The sequence below is a fragment of the Manis javanica genome, chromosome 14, assembly GCF_040802235.1.
Source record: "Manis javanica isolate MJ-LG chromosome 14, MJ_LKY, whole genome shotgun sequence".
NCBI lineage: Eukaryota > Metazoa > Chordata > Mammalia > Pholidota > Manidae > Manis > Manis javanica.
Window position 1 is genome coordinate 92,374,724 of NC_133169.1, and position 17,505 is coordinate 92,392,228.

The 17,505-nt window shown below is 43.8% G+C and overlaps 1 protein-coding gene across 1 annotated transcript in view; it reads right to left on the reverse strand.

Moving 5' to 3' along the window:
• Nucleotides 1-17,241, reverse strand: part of PPP2R2B (protein phosphatase 2 regulatory subunit Bbeta) — a 391,816-nt gene extending 374,575 nt beyond the window's left edge. The window contains exons 1-2 of the mRNA XM_073221952.1: nucleotides 17,217-17,241; nucleotides 17,021-17,098 (exon numbers count right to left, since the gene is read on the reverse strand). Of these exons, the coding sequence (XP_073078053.1) occupies nucleotides 17,021-17,098; nucleotides 17,217-17,226 (88 nt within the window). The 5' untranslated portion in view covers nucleotides 17,227-17,241. The remainder of the gene's footprint in view (nucleotides 1-17,020; nucleotides 17,099-17,216) is intronic.
• Nucleotides 17,242-17,505: the final 264 nt, after the last annotated feature.

Below are 17,505 nucleotides of genomic sequence, written 5' to 3' on the forward strand. Positions count from 1 at the left end.
TGAGTCAGATTCCAGGAGGACTTCCTAGAGGTGGTGGCATTTGAATAGGCTTTGAAGAACCGGGAGGATTTGAATGTACAGAGATGTGAACAGGAAGAACATTCTGGTAGGAAGTAATAATTAGAGAAATAGTTTGAAGCTAAGGAGCCTCAAGAATTATTTGGGGAATAGTGACTACTTCTGTTGATTGGTAAATCTGTATAACACCTTGTAAGATGTTCCTTAATGCTACTTATGAACATGAAAATAATAATACATTTCCTTAAATTTTTACTATATACTTATTCACAACTCAAATTCACTCCTTCCCTTATTTACTATAAATTAGTGGAATTACAAAACTTATTTTAAATATATAAAACAGATTCCAACTTCTCTGTTTCTGCTATGTACTAATCAGCTCTCATTTGGAAAGAGTGGACTTCAAGCTCCCCTGTGCAAGCTGGACAGAGAAGAGCCCCATTATTCAGTCTGGATAATGCCTCGAAGTCTTTGTAAGAAAAAGCATTCCAACGCAAATCCCAAATGTGTTTCCAGTTCCTCAGAAGGAAATGCCTCACCTGCTTCCCTCCTGCACATCTCTGGGTTTTAATTAAAACATGAGCAATTGAAAAGGAATCAATATGCCACGATAACAATGTATTTTTTAAAGATTTCTCTATGCTATCTATTTTGGCCTCATTCCCTAGTATTAGGCAGCACTATTTCCTTTTGGACAGATGAGAACATTAGAGGATTTTAAGGCAACCCAGCACATGAATCCAGGTAGCAAGATCTTAGTTTTCTGACCCTGAGGCCACCTTTTAGAGATACAAGAAAAGGCATTTGAGTGATCAGGTTTAATGCCTTCCCTGGAAAACACTTTTAACCCAAGTTTTCCCTTGATTCTGAGAGGCCATAACAGTAAATCTTCCCGGAGGCAGCAGGGCTGAAAACGGTCTACCTGTTGTTCTTGTGGTATGTGGTGTGGGGGCTCTTCGGCAGACGTCCCCCTGGGAGGGCCCCACTGCACGTGCAGCAGTAGAGGGCTGCCCACCTTGAAGGTATTTAATTTTTTAATTCTAACTTCATTCCTTTAAATAGGCTATATACTCACCAGTCTCTCTGCATGTGGAGAGGTTTACACACTCAAGCTCCTCTGTTTCAGTGTATGAGTGTGGCTTTGCCACAGGGTTACTTAACCTCAGCACTAATTACCCTTTGGGCTGCGTGATTCTTTATTGGTGGGGGGAGTGGGCTGGAGTGGGGGACGGCAGGGGCGGTGCCCTGAGCACTGTAGGGATGTTTGGCCGCACCTCTGGGCTCTACCTACCACATCCCAGTAGCACCTCCCCGCCTGAGTTGTGACAAACAGCCACGTCTCCAGCCCTGGGGACAAGCCTGTACCCGCCACACACACACACACACACACACACACTGAAAATCACTGCTTTGCAGCCATGTGGCCTCAGAGACCAGGGCTTAGGATAATAGCCACATTAATTGTACATAAGGCAGCATAATGTGGGCAAATAATACTTTGCCAGAAGAACAAATTTCTAACTGTAATTCCTCATTCTTGGTTTCTTCACCTTAGTCTCCCACAGGTCTCATGTATAAATCCTATGGACAATATTTGTAAACATGTTTTGGGAATCTAAAAATATAATGTTGTATCCATTTGGTCTAACCTGGCATCTTTAGGCAACCACTGAACACTGGCACATTGAGAAATGGCAGCTCTATTCTACTATAAATAATTACATAAATTTTAAGGAATCCTATCAACCAAATTTACTGACAGGGGGTTGAATTCAGTGGTGAGAAACGTCACTCTTGACATTAAAATGAATTTATTAGAGTCACCTGCATTACTGGCCTTTGCTGATTGGAAAGCTGCTGTTAATAATCTCATGCATTTATTTATTTAATAAATATCTGTTCAGTACAACTATGTGCCAGGCACTAATGATGCTTACACAACTTGTAATAAGCAAGTACGTGTACAGACGCATTAGATATGGCCCTGCCTTCGTGGAGATTACGGTCTAGTAGAGGAAACATACAAGGAGTGAGGAAATCATAAAGCATTTGGCAAGTGTTATGATGGATAATATTGTAGATCTCCCACAGGGGCCACCAGGCTTCGAGTTCAGGGTGAGGGAAGGCTTCCTGGGACAAGAGAAGCTAAAGCTGAGATCTGAATGATGAGCAGGGCTTTGCCCGGGAAAGAGAGGGCGAAGAATATTTCTGGCAAAGAGGAGATCACGTGCACAGTGCTGGCAGTGAGGGACTATGGCCTGGGCGGGAACACGGAGCGCAGAGCACGTGGAGGAAATCCGTGAGGGAGGCTGGGAGTGTGTTAAGAACAGCTGCAGGTTTTAGGGAGGCAAGTGATACATGTGCACACCAAAAATACCACAGGTACGGCACGTAGACTAGCCTGGAGGTAGTCAAGACAAGGAGGAGGTTGGGAGAGAGCCATGGAGGCTGCTTCCACGTCCAGAGAAGGGAAGATGGAGTCCAAACTTGGATAAGGGCAGTGGAGCTGGAGAGAAGTCAAGGGATTTGAGTGCAGGGAGAACGACACTGGATATAGAGGAGATGAGCAGGTGTGCTGAGGGATGTCAGGAAGGCAGAGTCAAGGACAACTCCAAGATGTTTGGGGAGGATCTGGGAGGAGTTCACTGGAACTGACGACAGCCATTGCTCCTAGTAATATAAAAGAACTTTATGGGGCTCCTTCACAGTGCAGGTCCCTGAGCTAACCACTAGCCACACTATCTCATTTAAGTCTTGTAACATCCTGTGTTACAGGATCTATTATTCCTAGTTCATAAAGGCTCAGAATAACCTGCTCAAGGGCACACATCTGGCAATGGCAGAGCCAAGATTCAGATCCACCTTCCTGACTCCAGAGCCCACTCTCTGAACCATACGCCTACTTGTTTACTTTCTAGGTTTAAGTCATAGGCCTTCCAGCTACTAACAATAGCTTTAGAGGAATCATTGAATCATTTAAGTCCTTTGAATCTTAGTTTCTTCAGCTAAAATCTGGGTATTGGAATGTCTTCTTTGTAGAGTCGGTATGATGATTAAATCAGACAATACTAATGATGAGAAAGCATTTACTGAGTGCTGATTATATTCCATCCTGTGCTGCGAATACTTTACACACACACACACACACACACACACACACACACACATATGTGTGTGTGTATGCTGATTCAATCCTCACAAGGGCCCTTGCAGTAGCTTCAGTTCTTGTCCCTGATTGTTACAGATGAGGACACTGAGGATTAAATGTCATACTCAGAACTGCAGAGCTGGAATGCAAACCTGGGTTAGCATTTCTGGAGCCTGTGCCCTTCTCCACTGCGTCCCATCGCCTCTACTGACAAGTGAGGTCCTAGGAAGTCTCTGGCACACCAAGAGACCAGCACCTGGAACATTGTATGTGCTCAGTGCTGGCTGCAATGTCTATTCAACATGAAGTCTACCAAATTTTTGGTAAGTGCCAAGCACTGTGGTAGGCAAACAAGTTAGACGTGGCTCATGTCCTGGTGCTGTCTTGGGCCTCTGGAGAGCCACTCCTAGCCTCCTCAGAGGAGGCTGAGACGAACAGAGTGCTGAGCGGGACTGCTGACGTGATCAACCCGGGTGTCACCGCCCCCTTCCTTCCTTCCATCTCTGTGCACCTTTCTGTGGGCAAGGAGCACGTATTTCAGCACCTGGGTGAAATAACACAACTTGGCTGATAAAATGGAGTCAGAAAAATCTATTTGGCGGCCAGAGGTCAGGGACCACAGATTCATGGTATTTTTCTTTTTACTGGAAGGGATACAAGGGAGCTGATCTAACCCCATACTGTCACAGGGGGGTCTGCGTGGGGGAGATATTAAGTGGCCGTGTGGCAGTTTTCTTTGGTTGTATCCCTTTGCTTTTCTGTAGCTTGGTCCCTCCATCCATAAAGTGGGGAGATTAAATTATCTTCCAGTTTCTTCAAACTCCAATGTGCTGTGAATCTAAACGTTCAAGTCACACAGTTACCTATTTGCTCATTAACATAGTGTTTACAAATGATACTTTACAAGCAATGAATATTAATTAATTGTTCATGTTTGTTGATGACCTAGAGGTAATCAGCTATCTGTAATTTTCATTCAACTTCTTTGTCATTATGTTGGTAGTCCCTGAGCCTAGAATCTTCCAAAGATGTTTACTCTTGTCTCCAAAGAACTGGCTTGTTTCTGTTTGCACCCAGGCATAAGTAATCCTTTTAAGTAAACACGTGGTCTGATGGCCATTTTCAACTCATTTTGAAACAAGTTTACTAAACTTATCACATATGAAACATAAAAAGCAAATCATTATCTCAGTAGTAGGACGACAGGTTATTTTTATTTTCTTGTAATCTGTGCTTTCACCAGGATAATAGCTAACTAACATTTACAGTTGGCCCTTGAACAACACATGTTTAAACTGTGTGGGGCCACTTACACACAGGTTTTTTTCAATAAATATATGAGAAAAAAATTTTGGATATTTGCAACAATTTGCAAGAACATTTTCTGTTCTCTAGCTTACTTTATTGCAATAAAACATTATGTAATACATATAACATACAAAATATATGTTAATCGATTATTTATGTTATCAGTAAGGATCCCAGACAGCAGTAGGTATTTGTACAGTTCCTGGGTAGTCAGAAGTCACACGTGGATTTCCGACTCCCGGGGGTCAGGGCCCCGGCCCCCCGCCGGCCCCCCCTTCCCAGCCCTCCTCTTTGTTGAGGGGTCAGCTGCATTCAGCATTTACTGTGTCAGGCTCCATGCTTTCTGCGGATTATTTTATTCTTACAACAAGCCCGTGAAGGAGAAACTGTTATTTTTCCCATTTTGCAGAAAAGGAGAGTAATGTCAAATAAAAATAATATTACTTAATCCAATTAGAATGACACAGAGAGGGGTACACTGGAATTCACACTCAGTCTGTCCAGAGCTCAGGCCCTTAACTATGTGTGGTAGGTCAGTTCTTCCCGATGTCCTCAAGTTTCTACTAGAGACACAGAGGGTATCACCTTGTGTGAAAAGAAATGCAAGTATTTAATATGTAATACCTATGTTTTTTTTAATGAAGTTTGTGAATTATGGAGTTCTAGTTTCATGGGTTGGCTTAAGTTGCTATTAAACAACAGTATTTTTAAAAGACTGCTTATCAGCAAGCTGTATATCACTTATTAAACACATTCTCTCTCAGATACATCTTATGAGGAGCTGCACTTTATATGAATCATGGACTAATAAAGAGCAAGAATGTAAGTTCTGAAGCAAGTGTGAATGGTAAGTTGTAGAAAATTACCCTAAGTTTTCCTTGGAAAATGGGCATTTAATATCAACATTCGGAAATCATTACTGCTTGAACATTGCTTGTATAGACCTGCCAGCACTAAAATTGCCTGTTTATTTGATGAAAGGTGTACACGGGAAGAGGTACACACGGAGAAATGACTTGGGCCACATCTGGGGGAAAGGTTGCTTCAAATTGTAATCAGAAAAATTATTCCCGAAACAATAGCTCATAATGACTCCCGAAAACAGCTGACAACATCAATGGAAATGCCGTGCAGAGTCAAGAGCACAATTTAAAAAATAGATCCCACAGCCCCCCAATTTTAAACAGAAAAGAAACCGCCAGCTATGGGCTCTCAGATTGAAGTCATCTCAACAATGCCTTGAAAATTGATTTCTAGGCACTAAAACTAAAATTTTAGATATTCCTATTGGGGTTCTCAGCAAAGAAACCACAGTGAGCTCCAGATCACAGGCAAGGTGAGGTATCAAGGCCTTCAGGTTGGAAGCAAAAAAAAAACCCCCAAAACTAACAATAAAAGTTTGTTTAAAGGTAAGGTTTAATTTTCACTACGACTCAAAGGAAGGTTACGTTCCTGAAGCTCTCCACTGAGGTGAAATGCCCTATGCTTATGTTCGATTGTCAAATTACCAGTCTTCCTGCGTTACTAATTAATAGTTCTTAAAACATCAGGGAACTCACAGGCTTAAGATCCTCTAAGGGCTTCCCATTGTACCCAGAATAAAACAAATTACTTACCCTGGGGTGCACAACCTCACCAGAATCTCCCTCTACTTTTCTCTGCCACCTGGCCCGCCCACTTCGCCGGCCGTGCAAACTCGCCTGCCTTCTGGTCTCGCCAAGACTGCTTCTGCCTCAGGGCCTTTGCACTGCATTATTCCCTGTGTTCCAATACACTATTGGAACAAGTCTTCTGAATCTGGCTTCTACTCATTATTTGGCTGCCCCTTTAGAAAAGCCTTCATAGAACAACCAGTTAATGTGGCTTCTCCACCCAGCCCCTGGTGCAACCTCTACCCCATTACCACACTTCACATTCTTTAGAGCACATGTCACCATATGAAATTATCTTGTGTTTTCTAAGTCTGCCTTTTTCTCTGCCACACTCACTAGAACGTGAGCTCCACAGCAAGGAGACCTTGGCCATCTGAGTGCTGCTGTGTGTCCCTCACCTGGCTGGACCACCGATGCATATTTGTGTACTTATTGCGAAGAACTTTGCTGGGGACATCTGGAGAAAAAAAGGCACTTGTATTTTGTTGTTGGCTTTTTTTTTTAATTAAAAAAAGCCCAATATCCTTTCATAAGATATTGCTGTATCTGTCTCAGTGTGACACTCAGAATGGCTGCGGTTGTTGGGGACAAAATTGACATTCCAAGGACACTAAGGCAGGAAGATGGAGAGCTCGAGACCCCCACATGGCACGTCAGCCAGGGCACTGGTTAGCTTGAGGGGCGCCCTGTCTCTGCCGCTTAGCTGGGCTCTGTGCTTATGCCCGTGGCTCTTACCATCTATTGCTGGCCTGCTGCTGAAGGAGTGTTTTAACCAGTGGCTCTCTGCCTCATGCAGGCAGAAGTCCAGGTCTTTACAACGTCTATACTGAAGGCCCTGCCTGTGTCTACCACCGTTCTCTCTCTGTCTCCACCTCTCACAACTTCCCTCTTGGCTCCCTTAGTCTGCCATCCTAGCCTCCTGTCTAGCCCTTGAACAGACCAGATAAGCTCTTGCCTCGGGGCATGTGCACTGGCTGTTACCCCCCACCTGGAACTCCCCTCCCCAGATGTCCTCCAGACAACTTCATCTCTTGCTGTTTTCATACCATCGCTCAAAAATCATGTTTTGCATGAAGACTTGATCATCCTATTAAAAGGGAATATCCATAGCCCTGCACCTCCTATCGCTTTATTTTCCTCTATTGCAACCTTGAATATTTTGTATTGTATTAATTTCTGTTATCTACTGTCTATCTCCTCCACCACCAAGCCCCCAATGCCCAAAATGCCCACCGCACAGCAGGTGCTCAGTGGATGTTCACAGAGCTAAGGAATGGATAATAATTCTTTAACTGTCCTGGATATTTTGAGATGAATTTTCCATTGCAGTTGAAAGCCCCTTGCATGATGGATTTCCCTTGTGCTGCCTTGTGACCAGTGCCCTGCATTTTCAAGACGGTCAACCATATATGTTTAAAACATTCATGTTTTAAGTTCGCAGTCAATGCTTCTAGACCAGCGTGCTGATTGCTTCCAAAGCCATCGATCCATATTGTGTAGTGGAAGATGAGCAGAGAAAAACTGCCAGTAAAGGACTCAAAACTTTCTTTCTGGTCTCTATGAGACCTTGTGCAATTTAAAAACTTCTCTCTCCGCCTTAGTCTCCTCATCTCTATGAGGCACAATCTCTGTGAGACTCTCTGGAGCATCTCTCCTATCCCTTTTGCATCTGTAATGTGGAACTATACGACCTACTCTACTTATTTCCCCTGGGGGCTGAGAAAAACTAAATGACCGTATATGTTAAAAGCAGAGGGTGCTTTGTATATTTGTAATGCATTGTTTTGAATGAGCCACTTTATTTTCTGGAAACATTCATTATTTTTGTATTAATGGTAACACTGATTTATTTTGGCCTGTTGACTTTTATTACTTACTGAAGGCTATATTTATTCAATAAATATTGATTGCACCCTTCCTCAGTGCTAGGCTACCTTCCAGGAGGGCTTGAAAAAATCTCTTGAGTTCAGGCCAGGCTGTGACTGGGGGAAGCTGCTAAACTTTCTGAGCTTCAATTTCTTCCAGTATAAGATGGGGTTAAGTTGTCCCATATCTTACTGTTGTGGTTAGGTTGAAATGAGATAATATATTGAAAGTTATTAATACGGAATTTGGCCCAGTGAAGCCTGATTAAATAGAATTATCTTTCTTAGTACTCTACCAAGGCCAGGTATCCTGCAGTCTTTTCAAATATCTTATTATACAGAGTCTCTCGATATCATCCCCAGATAGCCCAGGGAGGGCGAGGGATTTGCCCAAAGGAACAGTCGAACCCTAAGTAAAACGTGGGTCTGTGCGCCTAGAGAGCCTGGTGAGCGCCTACTCCTTCTCCTGGTCGCAGGCTGGCCACCAGTCTCTCCAGGGAGCCTTCCCCCCTCTCACCACCGTAGGCGGGGCTGTGCGACCTTCCTTTGCTAGCACTTCCCGTATCACGCTGGACTGTCATTGACAACCAGCTGCTGATACTCCCCAGGAGAGTGTAAACTGCTTTGGGGAGGGGTGCAACAGCGTCCACCGCACCCAGCCCACGGCCTGGCACGCAGTAGGTGCTCCATACATATTTGTGGATTAAGCACAGTTACAGTGATCGGCACCGGGGCAGGGCTGAAATGCACCATCACCGAGCCTTGTCTCTCTTGGCTTGGGAATGTCTGATTACCTAATGTTTACAAAGAGAACAGGAAGCCTGGCCTCAGCACGGGGCAGAGAACCTGCCTTTCTTCTCTCACAGAGCCTCGTAATCTTCCTGGGAGTCCACTTCTCAGTACAGCAGGCCTGCGGCTCCCTGGCATCAAGACATCCTACGTCACAGCTGAGAAAAATGCTTTCATCTCATGGCAACTTGTTCATAATCAGACCAGTTTTGCCTCTAGTGGACTGGAGCCCTGTACAAAGGAAGGCTGCTTAGGAAACCCCTTTGTAGACAACTGGATGCAGAGAGACTTTGGGCTTCCTTTGGACACACAGGGGAGAGGTCTCCCTCCCGCCAGTGCCCGGGGCAAAGAATTGGGCAGCACAGTAACCTTGTATTTATTGGCACTCTGGTTTCCTGTAAAAGCACTCAAAATGTGCTTAGATGTTCTCTCTGCTCCACTTTCATAATAGCCCTCTGATGTAAGGAAAGAAAGAATAGAATTTCTCAGTGTGTCTCTTAGACCAACCTATGTTAGAATCATTTGGGATGCCTGTGACTTCCGCAGGCTCTTTGACTCTGCCGCAGACCCTCTGAACCCAAATCTCTAGGGGCAGGACCCAGGAACATGCCTTTTTAACACCCTCTTCAGGGGATGTATATGTACAGTAAAGTTTGAAAATCATTTGTGACCTGCTTAAAGTCATTAGGTAGCTGAATCCAGCTTAGCATTAGGGGTAACCTGACTTCAAATTAGCTACTTTATGTCAGTGGCTCGGAGTTGTTAATTCCGACGGCTTCTGTCCAAAGAGCACTTCTGGAAACGAGAGTCCTTATGGCCATCGGTGCACCCGACGTCCAGGGGTGGGAAGGGGGAGGCCTGCAAGGCTCCATTCTGTATCTTTAGGCTGTGGGGTGATGTTCTAATCCCCTTGTGATATCATGTTGTGGAAACATCGAAGAAAGGTTATTTGTCAGTCACTGACCTCTTTCTATAAAATGAGAAGGTATAGTCTTTGCACTTTTTTGAAAGAATTCAATCAGTATTTTTCTTTTTTGGTGACAGCAGAGTCATAATCATGGAAGGAAAGCTGAGAAATCATTCCTACTATCCCTGCATTTTGCAAAGACTAGATATTCTGGCAAATAATGTCATAGGTAGAGGACTCATCTTTGGTAGCAAGTCACTTGCGGTCATCTGCTTTTAGTTTAGGGGGTATGGAATGCACCTCACATTGTCTGTCAAATTGATATTTTTCTCTGATTAGAAAACTGAATTGCTGGAGTGCTTCACCCTCACCTCTACAGGAGTCACCTTTTCAGAGGGAGGGGAAGGAAGGAAGGCCATGCTCATGAAGCAAAACAGAAAAAATATCCAGTTATTTCCGATCAATAAGATGAAGTGACCTATATTGACAGATGATAACTGAAGAGCTGCAGTATGAGAAATAAACAGAACACCCTAGATTTGTAGTATCAGACAGAAACGGCCGTATGCTATCGCTGGGAAAAACAACCAGAAAATCCCATCAGATAATTCTGACTTCTTCCCTTACACAGAATCATGCAACGAATCCAAAGCAACTGTCTCACGCCCAGATTAGCATATAAAGTGCTCCTGTGATGGCACAGTATAAAGCTTCATGAGATGAAATCATATATTATATGAAATCAAATGCAAGAATTGGAAATCAAATACGAGAATTGCACATGGAAAACCTTTCAAAGTCTGCCTTCCAAGAACTAAACTGAGTAAACAATGCTTAGATGTCATCTTAACCACAGAAAAATAATGAAACTTTCAGGCCATTGACAAGTTGCATATTGACTGCATGACGTGTGTGATGCTGTCCAGTTCAATGGTTTCAAACACCACCTATGCACTGACGCCTCCCTAATTTTCATCTCCATTTGCATTCTCTCTCTGAAGAGCCACACTCACGTGCACATCCTTCTCAGCATCCGCACCTGAGGGTCTTGTAACCATTTCCCACTCTGCACGCTCAAAACTGAAGCTCTCGGTTTTTCTCCCCGAAGGAGTTCAGGACATCTACCCCCAAAATATGCTGCTTCGGTATATTGGTGATTTTGAGCTGAAGGCACTTGAAAAATAGGAAACGTAGGGAGAAGCATCTCAGAGTTGCCCCCTCTGCCTCCGAAAGGAGCCCATTGTCATAAATCTTCTCCTGGGGAGCCTTATCAACCAGGAAAAATTGACTCTTATCACAGGACAGACGAGAAGTAGACGCCACACCCAGACAAACTGCCACAAATGGCCACATCTGCCATCTGCTCTTTAAAGGGTCCGTATATCTTTCCTAAAAACCATCTACTCTCCTCTAAGAGGCCCACACCCCTCCGCTCTTCCCCTACGAAGACAGTGGATAAACTCTCGAACCTCAGTGTCTTTCTGAGTAGCTACTCTGTTTCCTGTGATGCATCCACGCATGTAGTGCGAAGAATTCATCGATTTGTGCACCTTTACTCCTGTACACCTGCCATTTACTTCATAGACGCAGCTCCTGAAACTACGAGGGCAGGAGGCAGTCGTTCCTGCCCTACCCCTGCAGACGGATCTCATCCCCAGGCCCCCAATCTCCACAACTGGGGCCCACACTCTGCCCGGCTGGGGGCCAACGTGACCCCTCACCTCAGCTCTCCCGCGAAGCTCCGTCCCTCTCCTCCGAGGTGCGTCTGGAATCTCTGCTCTTGCCATCTTCTCCTATCTAATAAAGCCATGTTGTCTCTCACCAGAAGTCCAATAAGAATTCATTTGAACAGTACACATTTAAACCTAAACTCTCCTGGTGGTGAGGCACCCACCGTTATTCTGAAAATAAAATCCAGACCCTGTAAAGCAGCCCAGAGAGGCTCTGCCCGCTCTAGGCCTCCACTGCCTCCCGGCCTCCTCCTGGCCTCCTCTTGGCCCCCACAGTCCCCCCCACTGCCTCCCGGCCTCCTCCTGGCCCCCACGGTCCTCCCACTGCCTCCTGGCCTCCTCCCGGCCCCCACAGTTCCCCCCACTGCCTCCCTGCCCCCTCCCACCCCCCACGGCCCCCCCCCACTGCCTCCCAGCCTCCTCCCGGCCCCCACGGTTCCCCCACTGCCTCCCAGCCTCCTCCCGGCCCCCACGGTTCCCCCACTGCCTCCCAGCCTCCTCCTGGCTCCCACAGTCCCCCCACTGCCTCCCAGCCTCCTCCTGGCCCCCACAGTCACCCCCACTGCCTCCAGCTGCGCTGGCTCTTGCCTGGCCCTGAGAACATCCCCTTTCTTCCCAGTGTTGGGCCTGTGTGTGCGCTTGCTTTACTACCACCTACAGTGACCAAGGCGCAGCTCTTCGAAAGCAGGCACACCCCCAGCTCCAGGCCTTGGCTCGGGGGCCACCTCCTCAGAAGGGCCTTCACTGGCGCCACACACTGAGGTGACCTCCTCCAAGAACTCTCTCGTGCCACCCTTCTTATCTCTCTCTCACTGTTCATCAAAACCTCAGATGGTATGTCCTTCTCCTTTTTTATTGGCAAGTCTCTCATTATAAACCATTTTTTTACTTGTACATCATATGTGTTATTCACTTGGCACAGTGCCTGTGCCTTTTGATACACACCTATTGAATATTTCAGTTAATTAATTAATTATACTGACAGTCCTGCTTTACCAATAATCAGTTTCATTGCCATTGTCTAAAGTGAGCTGACCTGACGTCAGTGAGGGCGGCGTGGCACAGCGACACCTTTTTCAGGCCCCGGCAGCATCGCCCGGCATCATATGGCTGTTACTTACTGTCGTTCAGGCACCTGCTGCCTGTGGCTTGGGTTTCCGTTTTGTTCTGCAAGTGCTCTGTGCCCCAGAAAAAAGAGGCATTCCCCTTTCTGAAGTCAGACCTCAGGACCCTTGCACAAAACGACTTCTTCGTGTCTCATAATTTCTGCTTCCTGAAATCCTCTGAGCACTTTAGTCCAAGAAGTGTCAAGTATATAAATGTATCAAATCAACAGTTGTACCCTTTAAACTTTCACAGTGTTATATGTCAATTTTATCTCATTTTAAAAAAAGAAAAATAAGTGTCAATTAAGCTTTAAATTGGAGAGTTTGGGAAATGGACATATTGATAGTGGATATGTAAATAATTACTTTCTGTAAAGGGCCACTGATATTTTAAATTTTAAAAATATATTAAAATATACCTACATAAACCTTAATCAAGGAATTCTGTTTCTGGGAATGCATCCTGATCCCAATGATACAATCATAGGAACTAATCATGATTACTGGACATTTCCTATGTGCTATTTGAATACATTTCATGTACTGTTTAAAATATCTGTCTCCTATGTTCTTATAGCAGTTCATCAAGGTAGATTTTATTATCCCAATTTTATATATCAGGAAATGGAATCATGAAAAATTTGAACTAACTTGCTCTGTGCCAATAAGAAGTGGGGCCAAATTTTGAGCCAGGCATTGACTCACTCGACCACATAGCTTTTCCTGGATAAATGCAGAATAGCTTATAGGAATATTCAGAAAAGTGTTGTTATAAGTCTTGAAAATTTGGATAAATAAATAAGGGCATACCTATTGTTCATAATACAAAAGATGACCACTATAAATTGTTAACTGAAAACATCTACTTACAAAATAGTATTTCCATTAGGACTTCATTTTGAAAAAGAAAAAAAGATGTATTGATTTTGTTTGTTATAATCTAACCAGTCCCTTTCTCAGTATCTGACACATAGAACTTGCTTGTTGACTGAATTAACTGTGAATATACATAATAGTCAAGAAACTAGAAAAATATACCACACACTTTTACTGGTGTTGATCTGTGGGTTGTGAGATTATGTATGAAATTTATTTTCTGTTTTTTTTCGTCATATTTTACATTTTCAACACTGAGAATATGTATTTTAGTAATCATAAAAGGAAAGGAATAAATGCTGTATTTTAAGAAATCATTTGGATTCTATCTTAAATACCATTTCCCCATTAAGTCTCTTTTTCCCTCCCTAAATCTCAGATTTCTACCTCATTCGTATTCAAAGCCCTTTAGTCAAAGCACCTGTCTGTAGCTCACCTTGCCCTGTACTACATTTGGGGGTCATGTCTCACTCTTAAGTGCCAATTCCAATTCTCCCCTTAAATAATTCCTTGAGCACTTGGACTATATTTTATTTATCTTCATATCCCTTTCACTTTCTGGGCAGTGCCTCGGATCTAATAAGTGCTCACTAAATGTTCGTTGTTGGACTCATAGTATCATTCATCTGATATCCGACTGAATAATTTGGAAGGTGAAAACTTCTGGCCCATTAGCTGATACCCAAGATACAGATTTAGTTAAATTAGCAAAAACAATGCCATGCGGAGCCATATTGGAGCCTTAAACAAAAGGGAAGACATATCAGTGATACCGAGTCTGTCTTGATTTAATATTTTGATATTTTGTCCATCATGGATTTTTTGCATTACTTTTATTTTTTAATATTACATTAAAATATTTATCTTCATTTTTTTCACTTCACCTAGTTTCAGTTCTGCTTTAGAATGTAACAGAGGCAATGCAATTTAAGCATCTTTCAACAACCCAGATACTGTATGTGTGTGTATGTATACTTTATATATATATATACAGTCATCCTAATGGATACCTATACTAATATTATTATTATTATCTTTGTTTGTAGAAAAGGAAACTTCAGCACAGAAACCAAGGTCACCAACTTGAAAGTGGTAGAAATGGGATGGAAAAGTCATTAGTGGGAATAAGTAAAGCAGAAAGGAAAGCCGAAAGTTGAATACATTTTTTTTTTTTTAGTTTGATCCGTGTAGAAAATTATTTGGGTAGAGTAAGTCAATAAAAAAATAAAGAACCTGGTTAGTAAGGACCTTGATTTTTATCAAATGGAAGTCATTCATTAATTTTTCAACACTCACTCACCTGCCATTGAGGCAGTTACAGTGCAGGTTAAGTGACATCAAATACTCGCTGGCCCGGGAACCTAGGTGCCTGGGGCACTGTGTTAATGTCCAGCCTCAGTCTCCTCTTAAAAAACATTTCTCTCTTTATTCCCCACTTTGAAGTGGTTTTTCCAGAGAAAGTCAGGAGTTATGACCTCTCTGCTTCTGACTTTATGACGCAGTTAACAGTTAGTTCAAGCAGGCTATTTATTTGTTATGGACAGCAAACATTTAGGCCCATCCTCAATCTGCACCTATGATGCTCGCCAAGGAACATGTGTTAGAAATGCATATTCCTGGGCCGCATTCCAAACTACTACATGAGGATCTCAGTCATCAAAACAATATTTAAGGAGCTGGGGTTTGGGAGGCCTATCAACTAGGTTGAAACCTAACTCACCCGTTTATCAGCGATGGAGCCTTTGGCAAAGAACTTAGTCTTTTGTTTGTTTGCTTAGCTTCAATATCCTGATAGGTAAAGTGGGAATAAAAATACCTGCCTCTCATAAGGCTGTTGTGAAGATTAAATTAGAATGAAGGTCTAATTATAATGATATTTACAATAAAAGCTCACAAATATTGAGTACTTACAAAGTGTCAAGCGCCGTGGTAAATGCTGTACTGTCTCACTAACTTGTCTTAAGCACTTGGTAGAATTCTCACTGCATAATATGTCCTCAACTGGTAAGAGCTATAGGTCGAGTAGACACTCAGAACCAGTGGGGAGCTGGTCACAAAGATCAGATTCGAGTCTGGAGTCTGAGAATAATGGATAACCTGGAGCAAATTGTGTAGCCAATGGTCCCTGAAGCCAGTCACATCAGAATCCACTGGGTGAGCTCACTATCCCTGTATGACTGATTCTCACACCTCCAACTCAGTAGCTCTTGGTGAACCAAGAATTCCCTATTTCTTGAAAAGCACAAGTGATTTAGAATCATAGCCAAGATATAAAACAACTGATCAACTTGAGGTTTAGGTTCCTTAAGATTCACAAGACTAGGGAATAAGTCATTCCCCTCCCCACTTTTTCTTAAATATTTCATGCCCGGGACAGTGCAGCAAGATAGAAGACACTCAAAAATAGCTTCCATTGGATGAGCATAAAATGGGTCTAACAAAGCCTGGTCTTGCTATTTCATAGGGGATTTATGAGGATTGCTTGTAAAGGTCCCTTTGCTGGAGCATCTGAAAAATAGAAGATGCTATACAAAAGTGCAATTTCATAGATTTAGTCATTTATTTTAGTGTGTTTTCTCTCACTCTGTAAATATAAATCACTTGGTTTGGGGGTATCCACTATTACATCAAGTTTCTGAAAAGGAATCATAGCAAGATTGCAGGTGAAATATCTCTTCCAAATTACTCAAGATAATTTCAACTTAGATAATTTTTTACTCAGAATTAAATGCTATAGAATGACCCTAAAGTCTATATACACTTACGCACATTAATTTCCATATTGAAGTTCAACCCTGTCGACTTTTCATTTCCTCACTCTTTAGTGAGAGTTTTAGACCCGTCTCATACCACGTCCGGTTCGTACCACCGGCGCCCTACAGTCTGTTTCGGGCAACCCTTACTGCCTCCCACTAGAACAGCTAAACCTTGACTGAAGAGACCCAGAAGTGCTATTTCAGTTCCTTCCAATTGCCTATCATTCAGCTATTCTGAAATATAGACACCCTTTGGGAAGTCATGGAGGTCTCCAAGCTCAGGCTTATGGGGGAGGAAATGAAGAGATTTAGAAACAAGTTCTTCAGGAGGAAGAAAACAAACGCGCCCTGGAATGCGAGGGTCTCCTAAGAGTCAGAAAGGCAATTATACGCTGATGCTGAGACTCAGTGTCCCGTAGCTTATATGATTGGGCTTGAATTCTTCATTCCCCCTGTGCTGCAGGTATAGCAGCAAGTGATCTTCAACACAGAAGGGAAGGAAGAGATTAACATTTGACCACCTTGAAGTATTTGGACCCAGAGTTCTGCAGAGCTGACAGGCCATATGCAACAAGACTTCCCTGGTTAGCCCCCCCCCTCTCTCTCCCTCTCCCTCTCTTTGCAAACCTACTCCACTGAAAGTAGTTCGTTTTTCAGTGCTGCCTCATTGGTGGGAATAAAATAAGCTTCAACAGGAAAAGAAAAAAGGGTAGAAAGGATTAAATCCATTTCCAGCTCACAGTGCTTTTCTGGGATGTGTGGGGACTTACATTCACAGATGCAGAGATAAACGTCTTCAGATCTGGAACCAGTGCAAAGCCCCAAGGAGGCAAAGCGACGGGTGGGGGGAGCTTTCTCTTACCTTCCGTGGCTCCAATCTCGAGAGTGCCTTTCACTTGGCTGAAGCACCATAGTGCATCCTGGGTGAGCGCCCCGATTCCTGAAAGCGACACAAGGAGACACTTCAGGTTAGATAGCTCCCAGTTGCTCTTAAAAGGCCAACAGGAAAGGACTGCACCGTGCCATCCATGCATTTCTAAAAGGAGACTTGCACAAACCAGGTATCATCCTGTCAGAGAGGAGACGGTAGAGAGTCCAGGAGGATGGTGGGTCTGCACGCCTGGGGCCCGCCGTGAATCACGGCTCTGTCTCCTCCATCCAACCGCAGGACCAGTCCGAGCTGGAGCGATCGGAGCCCATCGCTCCCCAGCCCCTGGCAGCGTCCTAGAGCAGCGCCAGCGGGCCTGCCGTCACGCCCTGTGTGACTGACTGCCCCTTTTCATGGGAATACTAATGCTTTCGATTGTTTTCCCTCTGTCGTGGTGGTGAGGAGAAAGAGGCAGTTCA